The sequence below is a fragment of the Engraulis encrasicolus genome, chromosome 14 (genome assembly GCF_034702125.1).
Source record: "Engraulis encrasicolus isolate BLACKSEA-1 chromosome 14, IST_EnEncr_1.0, whole genome shotgun sequence".
Taxonomy (NCBI): domain Eukaryota; kingdom Metazoa; phylum Chordata; class Actinopteri; order Clupeiformes; family Engraulidae; genus Engraulis; species Engraulis encrasicolus.
In genome coordinates, this window is record NC_085870.1 from 8,135,435 (window position 1) to 8,145,434 (window position 10,000).

At 47.5% G+C, this 10,000-nt stretch overlaps 1 protein-coding gene across 1 annotated transcript in view; it reads left to right on the top strand.

Annotated features, from left to right (window-relative positions):
- The window catches only part of itga7 (integrin, alpha 7), an 80,567-nt gene that overhangs the window by 29,620 nt on the left and 40,947 nt on the right, over window positions 1–10,000 (top strand). The window contains exon 2 of the mRNA XM_063214855.1: window positions 9,746–9,873. Within this exon, the coding sequence (XP_063070925.1) occupies window positions 9,746–9,873 (128 nt within the window). The remainder of the gene's footprint in view (window positions 1–9,745; window positions 9,874–10,000) is intronic.

Genomic DNA, 10,000 nt, shown 5'->3' on the forward strand with positions numbered 1-10,000 from the left:
TGTGTGTGTGTGCATGTGTGTGTGTGCGTGTGTGTGTGCTTGCGTGCTTTCGTGCGTGTGTGCGTGCATTCGTGTGTGCGTGCATACGTTCGTTTGTGTGTGTGTGTGTGTGTGCGTGTGTGTGTGTGTGTGTGCGTGTGTGTGTGTGCATGTGTGTGTGTGCTTGCGTGCATTTGTGCGTGTGTGCGTGTGTGCGTGCGTGCGTGCGTGGCTGCGTGTGTGTTGACCAGTGGGAGAGTGGGGGAGTAACGTCCTCATCATTCGGCCCCTCATTGCTTGGGTGTCAATGGTGTGTGTGTGTGTGTGTGTGTGTGTGTGTGTGTGTGTGTGTGTGTGTGTGTGTGTGTGTGTGTGTGTGTGTGTGTGTGTGTGTGTGTGTGTGTGTGTGTGTGTGTGTGTGTGTGTGTGTGTGTGTGTGTGTGTGTGTGTGTGTGTGTGTGTGTGTAACGTCCTCATCATTTGGCCCCTCATGGCTTGGGTGTCAATGGTGTGACACTAGTGTGTTCATTAGTGCCAGAGACAGTAGTGAGTGAGCAGTGGACCACACTCACCATTGTAGTGGGCAGTGGACCACACTCACCATTGTCTTTTTATGGACTGCAATCTGTGAATGCAGGCAGCCACCGTTTCTCTGTGCCACACAATGCACAGCGCTACACTGAACAGCTTTCCCTTTTCAGTGGTATTTGTCTAAGCCCTTGTAGAGGAAGGAGGAATGGAAATACCATCTCAGGACAGAAATGGAGTGCCCTTTGTTGTCACAATACACACATGCAGAGCCTAAATGAAATGGTTTAACTCGAATCCTTAGTTGTTGTGCTTCTATGCCCATTTTAATTCATTACATTAAATTTTTTTATTAATTTAATGATTTTTTAAATTCATTACATTACACTTACTGTAGCTGACAATTTTATCCAAAGCAGCTTGGAGATGTTACCAGGTATTGGTTACAGTCTCTGGAGCAGTGTGGGGTGAGGTGCCTTGCTCAAGGGCATTTCAAGGGTGAGGATTGAACCTGCAACCCTGTAATCTACAGCAGTGTTTCTCAACAAGGGTGCCGCAGGCCTCCCTCAGGGGTGCAGCGGAAACGTGGCTGATAAATAAATTATTTAATATAATACATATTTGTCTAAATTGATAAGTTAATGTTAGTCAGTGTAATCTTTCATCTGCCATTTAAAATGTGTTACTTTTCTAAGCTTGTGTGGTATCGGATGAGGTGCCATGTTACGGCTTGTTGGTTTGGGGTGCCTTGACATTTTTCATGAATTGAAAGGGTGCCTCACCTAAAAAAAGGTTGAGAAACACTGATCTACAGTCCAACTCCATAACCATTGCACCACTGCCATCCACCATCTTGTCCATCTCGAAAACAAAACTGAATCAATTAATGTACCTTTTATAATCTATCCACCCACTCATAGGTTATTGGACAAAATGATGGTCTGTGACGGTCAGACTAACATACAGTGAGACAACCGGAGAATTGCATCCAAAACCTTCAGGTTGATGCCTAATAATTATGGAAATAAAAGGCTTTCTTTTCATTCTAGTCTTCTCCGTTCACTTTTGAAATGGTTTCCACCTCCTCTGGCTGGACCTCAGATATTGAATCATGATCATAGGCGCTATTCCCAATCAATCCAACTGTATTTCTGCTATAACCTAATTGTGAAAATCCGCTATATGATTACCCAGACTCATCTGATGAAGACATTGGATTGTCAATGTATATGTCATTTTATTTTATTTTTTACTGCAGATGAATATACGGCCAATGTAATACACATGCACACTCATTCGCAACTCTCCATCAAACTGTCCGTTGGTCTCATTTGTAGTCAGAGATTGTAGTGCTTCTGGTGGTGGTCGCATCACGGCACCTCATCATTTTGCCTTTCAGTGCCCACTGGCGACCGCTACCCTGCGGCATCGACCAATCAGGGCCGGCTATTTAATGATAACGATATTAGCATCAATGGTTGGCAATTAGTTATTGTGCCTCAATCGATGCGACCCGGTGCTCTCAAGTGGGGGCTAAATCGCTTGATTTATCAAGCAGGCACATTCTGGCCGAGGGGGTCGATTTCAGAGTTGAATAGGCATACTGTAGGCTTATTATGGACAGCAGAGGATTGCTCGACTGTAGAAAATCTTTATTCCCGAACAAACTGAACATTGTTCTCTTCTTAACTTGTCTTTTTCAAACTCATTTACAGTGAACAGATACGTACACACACTCATGCAACGACATACTTCACACACCCTTCACACACGGGCACACACACACACATCTCACTTAGAGGCAGATGAACCCTCCCTGCCACCCACCCACACACACACACACACACACACACACACACACACACACACACACACACACACACACACACACACACACACACACACACACACACACACACACACACACACACACACACACACACATTCTTACTGTACGCCTGTCCTCAATGGCCTCTGCCACAGGAGGAGATACGGTGGTGTTGGGCCTTAATGCGGGCATTCCAGCACGGCCACATCACACCCAACCAACCACACAACCACCCACCCAGTCCCTCAGCAACACCACCCCGATATGGAGGGTAGCTTTCTGGGGCAGCCGGGATGGGACGCTCCCTGCCTTGCTCCATGACCAATGGAGGGGGATTAGAGGCGAGAGACGGCCAGCCAGAGGGAACTGGAGCCAGTGGAGTGGCTGACATTTCATTCAATTACAGTAGACCATGCACTTGCTTTGCCTGTGCTTACTGTACTGTGCTGTACTTGAGTTAGATTCAGACAAACGGACACATTCTGACTGTCAAGGGATTAGAGATTATAGACAGGGAACAGAGGGACTTTAAGAGTGAAATATGGGCCGCCGCGCACACTGCCTGATTTTACAGACTTTATTTTTCTCTTGAGTGAACAACATGTTTTGCTTGTCACGTCATCAGGAATTAGTTCAACTTTTAAAGTGTTCTGCAGTCACTGTAGCCAGCACCTGCCCTGAGCTGTGCACGGGCACTTGAACATTTCAGGGAACAGAGAGAATTGGAGTCATTTGTAACAAGGAATTTGACTCAGAATTAAGCTCTCTACACATATAACATAAGAAGCTATTCACTTGTTGCATTACATGCCCTTACGGTGCTCACCAGTGACAGAGCCTTCCATGTTGCTGCTCCTATTCTTTGGAATTCTTTGGCCCGACCACATCCAGAATGCCCCTTCACTGGCCATGTCTAAGCAACACCTTAAGACACATCTCTTCCTGGAGGCTTATGGCTGCTAGCACAAGCACTTTCACTACATGCATTCACACACACGCTCACACACTGATGTGCACACACACACTTACACTTTCCTACGACACTCTGTGAAGCGACCTTGGGTGTTTTGAAAGGCGCTATATAAAACGAAAGTATTATTATTATTATTATTATGTTCTCATGTCCCGCCCGCATTAGATTATATGCCAGCATGGCCACTGACAGCTGTGCCCCGGCCAGAGACAAAATCATCTGAAAGGGCCCCCGATGTATACGTACAATGTAATGGGGGCTTCATTTTGCCCTCATTCTCCCAACCCCCAACCACCTCCACCACCATACACACACACACACACACACACACACACACACACACACACACACACACACACACACACACACACACACACACACACACACACACACACACACACACACACACACACACACACACACACACACACGCACTCCTCATCACCCCTCCTTGCTTGTCGGCAGGCCTATATACCAGTATAGGGGACCTCACACAGAGCTCAACACCTGCTTGTGTGTCGGTGTGTGTGTATATGTGGACTCTGTGACGAGTGGAGAGGTGTCTCATATGTGTAATATAAGCCTGCATTCCTCTGCTAGAGCCTTAAAGAGGGGGACTCCGCCGTTTGTCTCTCATCTCATTCAGTAGTCTGTTTTAGTAAAAGGTGAGTGTGTGTGTGTAGGAGGGGGGTTGGCATGCATGCGGGTGTGTGTGTGTGTGTGTGTGTGTGCGCGTGTGTGCGCGCGCGTGTGTGTGTGTGTGTGTGTGTGTGTGTGTGTGTGTGTGTGTGTGTGTGTGTGTGCTCTTTCTTTCGCTCAGTCTCTGGTGTATGGTTTACTGTAAGCAGCTTTACATGTAATGAATGAGCAGATAGCATGTGTCAGATCAGGGTATGACCAAGCAGAGGCTTTCTACTGGCCCTCTCAATTGATAGAATTCATGATGAGGAGAGAAGAGGAGAGGAGAGGAGAGGAGAGGGGAGATAAGAGAAGAGAAAAGACAGGAGATGAGGGGAGGGGAGAGGAGAGGAGAGGAGAGGAGAGGAGAGGAGAGGAGAGGAGAGGGGAGGAGAGGAGAGGAGAGGAGAGAAGAGGACAGGAGAGGAGAGGAGAAGGGAGAGGAGAGGAGAGGAGAGGAGAGAAGACAGGAGATGAGAGGAAAAGAGAACCGAGAGGAGAGAAGACAGGAGATGAGAGGAAAAGAGAACCGAGAGGAGAGGGGCGAAAAGCAGTGAAAGGGAGAGGAGAGGAGAACATGGAAACAGAGGAGAGAGGAAAGGAGGAGAGGAGAGGAGAGGAGAGGAGGGAACACAGGGCAGGACAGGAGAGATGAGAGAGGAGAAGAGAAGAGTGAAGGAAAGGAAAGGAGAGGAGAGGAGAGGAGAGGAGAAGAAAGGAGGGGAGGGGAGAGGAGAGGAGAGGAGAGGAGAGGAGAGGAGAAGAAAGGAGAGGAGAGGAGGGGAGGGGAGAAGAGAGGAGAGGAGAAGAGTGGAGAGGAGAGGGGCGAAAATGAGTGAAGGGGAGAGGAGAGGAGAACATGAAAACAGAGAAGAGAGGAAAAGAGAAGACGAGAGGAGAGGAGATGAGGGAACACAGGGCAGGACATGAGAGAGGAGAAGAGTGGAGAGGAGAGGAGAGGAGAGGACAGGGGAGGAGAGGAGATGAGATCAGAGAGGAGAAGAAAGGAGAGGAGTGGAGAGGAGAAGAAAGGAGAGGAGAGGATAGGGGAGGAGAAGAAAGGAGAGGATAGGAGAGGAGAGGAGAGGTGCAGTATGTGCAGCCCACAGGCTGGCCCGGCAGCCATGGTGAAGGTGCTCTGAGGGGACACAGCTGTGTACTGGGATTGTGTGACGGTGTCATGGCTGGATGGAGATGCAGTGGAAAGGCAGGGACAGGGGAAGGAGAAAAGAAAAAGAGAGAGATGGAGAGATGGAAGGGATGGGGGAAGAGATGAGAGACGATGGTGTTGACGGTGGAGATGCAAGATAATAAATGAGGGGAAAAGACAAGGTATGGAGGGAGTGGGAAGGGGTGGGGGTGAGTCGGAACTGGGTATACAGCTGTCTTGACCTTCCCACCCCAACCCACCACCATATCACCACCCCCACGACCACCACCACTACACACACACACACACACACACACACACACCACTACCCCACACCCTTCACTCCACTGCTCCGTTTCCATGGACACCGGTGCACGGCAATACAAACACAATGGAGGTGTGTGTGTGTGTGTGTGTGTGTGTGTGTGTGCGCGCGTGCGTGTGTGCGTACGTGTGTGTGTGTGTGCGTGCGTGCGTGTTTGTATGTATGACAGCTGCGCTACAGGTGAGGGTGGCAGTATTGTGGCGCGGCTCCTTGCTGAGTGACCAGTGGCCCCTGAGAAAACCCAGTGGCGCGCTGAGACATGCCAAAATGATGATGATGGGAGACACGGGCGCGAGACGGACGGGGGTATCCCACCTGCCATCAGCTGTCCAATGACTCTGCGTGCACGTGTGTGTGTGAGAGAGAGAGACAGAGAGACAGAGTGTGTGTGTATGACTCCACATGTGTATTTGTTTTTGTTTGTGTGTGCGCGTGTGCGTGTGTATGTGTGTGTGTGTGTGTGTGAGAGAGAGAGAGAGAGAGAGAGAGTTTGTGTGTGTGTGTGCGTGTGTGTGTGTGAGAGAGAGAGAGAGAAAGAAAGAAAGAAAGAAAGAGAGAGAGAGAGAGAGAGAGAGAGAGAGAGAGAGAGAGAGAGAGAGAGAGAGAGAGAGTGTGTGTGTGTGTGTGTGTGTGTGTGTGTGTGTCTGTCTGTCTGTCTGTGTCTGTGTCTGCATGTGCATGCGTGTGTGTGTGGCCCTGACACCATCCAGGGGCCATGGTCTCTGCTTCTGTGCCCAGCAGGCCCTCTGTGTGTCTGGCCTATTTAAACCCTATCAGCTCTGCTGGAGGAGGAAGTCAACCAGCGCTTTAAAGCCACACGGTCACCGCACCATTTCTGGAAATAGGCTATTTTTCCACCTCCCCTTGAGTTATTTATTGAGCTTTACCTTTCTCATGGACTTCTAGCCATTCTCTGAATCGGGCTGTGTTAATTCTACCTCCATACCCCAAAGCTACTAATGGAATTGTACCAGCTAGGACAGGGGTTCCCAACCTTTTCCAACGTGGGGCCCACTCGAAATTGTCACAAATGTTCAGGGCCCACTTCTGACTCAATAAAGAATAAAACTCAAATAAATCAATAGCAACACACACCAAAATATGATTATAATTTGCTGAAATGATTTCAAGGCCCATTTGGAATACCTTCAAGGCCCACCAGTGGGCCCCGGCCCATAGGTTGAAAATCGCTGAGCTAGGAGTTTGCTGGTGCCATAGGATTCAATGACAATTGCTGGCTTGGAACTACTCTGGCCTACTGAAACCCCATCAGCTCAGCTGTAGGTGAAGTCATCGGGCGCTTTAAGCATGCAACAGGATTGTTCTAATAATGTAAAGCACAAAGTTAAAAAATGCAGTGTTACTTCAACACTTAACCCATTGATGCCTGATGTTGCGTTGCGCAACATTGGCCCTGGCGCCTGGAGATGAATTATGCAACATTCAGGCTCATGAGATTTGAGACAACTTTATTAAAAATCTCAGTTTGTTTGAGATGAATGAACACATTCTAATGAAAGATGAGGGTCTTGGTGTTTAAATGCAACTTAGTGCATATTTTTATGTGCTTCAGAAGCTTAGATATTTAAGTTTTTATAAGCTGAGGGCAGCTTTTCTTTGAAAGGGCTCAGGCATTCAGCACCCTTTTTTGCAGGTGCCTCAGGCGTCAATGGGTTAAGGGGCTGACTCTACTCTACTATTATTCTAGAACAATGGTGCTCAAACTGTGGTACGTGTACCACTGGTGGTACTTCAGACATCTCTGGTGGTACTTGGAAGAATTCATTTTTTGTGGACTGATTTGAAGGCTGATCAAGTTGTTGCAGTTGAAAATGTCTCTTTGGTCTCACATTGAGTAAAATTCAATTTTATGAATCTGAAAACAAAATGCAGAATAATACTAGGCAAGCAAGAAATTTAAAAACAAACTTGCACTAAATGTGACCGTATCTTTTGATGCCATTATGAACCTCTCCTGTATTGACTGGCAAAAGTGAAAATGGAAGGCCTTTACTGCGATATTCTAATGTTGGTTGTCAAGGTGGTACTCGGAGAGCTCAGTATTCTCTCAGGTGGTACTTCACACAAGAAGTTTGAGAACCATTGTTCTAGAATGTGTTTGGTCCTGAAGTACTCTCTTTAGTGTTGAATAAACACTACATTTTCACTGTGCACAAAGTAGGTTTTGGATGCAATCCCCCTACAGTTTAGATGTGGGATTGTCTTTCCTCTCATTTGACCTACTTGAATTTTTGAAAAGTTGAAATAAAGCTTAACTGTTGCTTTAAATGTTAAGCCAAGTGTGAGGCCTCTAAGGTCTCTGCTACTGTACTTGACAGGGCACACACACACACACACACACACACAGACACACACACACACACACACACACACGTGCGTTTGTGCGACAGACACACACACACACACACACACACGTGCGTTTGTGCGACACACACACACACACACACACACACACACACACACACACACACACACACACACACACACACACACACACACACACACACACACACACACACACACACAAACACACACACACACACACATGGTCTTGACAGGAGCGGTCCAGGCAGTGCTGGGAGGAAGATTACCCAGCGTCCCCTCTGCCCCGCTCTCATGACTTTATTTTTGTCTTGCATGATTTCTCTCTCTCTCTCTCTCTCTCTCTCTCTCTCTCTCTCTCTCTCTTTCACTCTATTCTCTACACTATCGGTGTGTCTAGACCCTCCCCTTGTCCAGTCCTCCCTGTGCTAGTTTTCTCACTCTTGTGGTTTCCCCTCCTCTCTCATGAATTTATTTTTGTCTTCCATGTTTTTTTTCTTCTCTATTTCTCTCCCCCTCGTTTTTCTACTGTCTCCACTATCGGTGTGTCTGGTGCCTCCCCTTGGTCCAGTGGGCTGGTTTTGTTGCTCTTGTGGCTTCCCCTCTACCCCTCTCTCATGACTCTATTTTTGTCTTTCTCCCTCTCTCCCTCTCTCCCACTCTTTTTCTTTATCTCTACTATCTCCACTTTCGGTGTAGTCTGGGCTCTCCCCTTGGTCCTGTCCTCTGTGTCCTGCCGCTGGTTTTCTCACTCTCTGTGGCTTTGCCATGGCTGAGCGAGTTCCACGGAATAGCAGCAACGGTCGGTTTTTAAAATAGCCCTTCCCGGGATAGAGGCCGGCCAAATAAGGCCGAGGGCCCCCGCCACCACTCACCCCCCAAAATATCGGCCACCGTGGCGCTCGCTCAGAATAAAAGCTTTTCTTTTTTGCGAGAGAAAAAAAGAGGAAAAGAAAAGAAAAGGAAGTGTTGGGGTGGAAAAAAAAGAAAAGGAGGAGGAGGTTAAAAAAAAATGTCCCCTCTCTAATGGGGTCTCCTGGTCACACAATAGAGAGAGGGAGAGAGAGGGAGAGAAAGTGGCTCAGCAGGAAGTCAGTGGTGTGGTGTGGTGTGGTGTGGTGTGGTGTGGTGTGGTGTGGTGTGGTGTGGTGTGGTGTGGTGTGGTGTGGTGTGGCGTTTGGTATTCATGAGGAAACACGCCTCCATGGCGCTGCACCTTGCTGAGCGGAGCTGTCAGTCAATCAGCCCGATGAAGTGAACGCTGGTCTTGTCGCTGGCTTTCTTGTTTATGCATTCCCCAGGATGGAGGGAGGGTTGGTTGGTTGGTTGTTGGTTGGCGGGCAAGAATAGGGTTAGGGTCATTTAAGGAGTGTGCCCTCTGTCTCATTATTCTCGTTTAGCATAACAATGACGTCACACAAAAAAAATTAAGGCAAGAGAAAATGTTTGTGAAACAAAATTAAGTACATTTGTCAATTCCTTTGAGTCATAGCAGGTGATGCTCATGGAAATTGTTGGCTTTTGTTTTGGATTTGGAGTCGGCTTGAGTTTAGGTAAATGTCAGTTACTAGTAGAGAAAATGCAAATACATCGAATCAAATCCTCTGTAAAGTCCTCAGTTGATCCTGTCAATCTTTGGACCCTTAAGGTTGCTGGGTAGCAACATGACTGATTCCTAATATTTTCATAAAATGATCAACAACAGATGTCCACTGTTCATCCAAGTTCTCCTCAGGAAAGTGTAGTGATATATAGTCTAAAGAAGATCTTGTTGTATTTTTGCCCAGAAATATTGCTTAAACAGTTTTCCTGTATCTTTACTTTTGGAGTTGCTTATGCAAATGACTGTATTTTAGCCTTGTGTTTATAGACATACAGTAATAAACATAATGATCGGTACAGTCCTTAAAGCTAATGGAGGCTTTCTCTTCTTTCCCAAAGGGTTCTAGTGGGGGCGCCGCGTTCCCGAGGGGTGGGGGCCATGAAGAACATCCACCCTGGGGCCCTCTACCGATGCCCCATCACTGCGGAGGAGTACGACTGCGAACGAGTGGACATCGATGGAGAGGGTAAGGCAGTTAGACACTTTGTGGCAAAACAGGAGTAGAGTCGAACCCAGACCTTCTGGCTTACCAAAGTCGGGCTCGGACCACTACTCCAAAGAGCCATCACAACATATTTTCAAACAGTTCATGT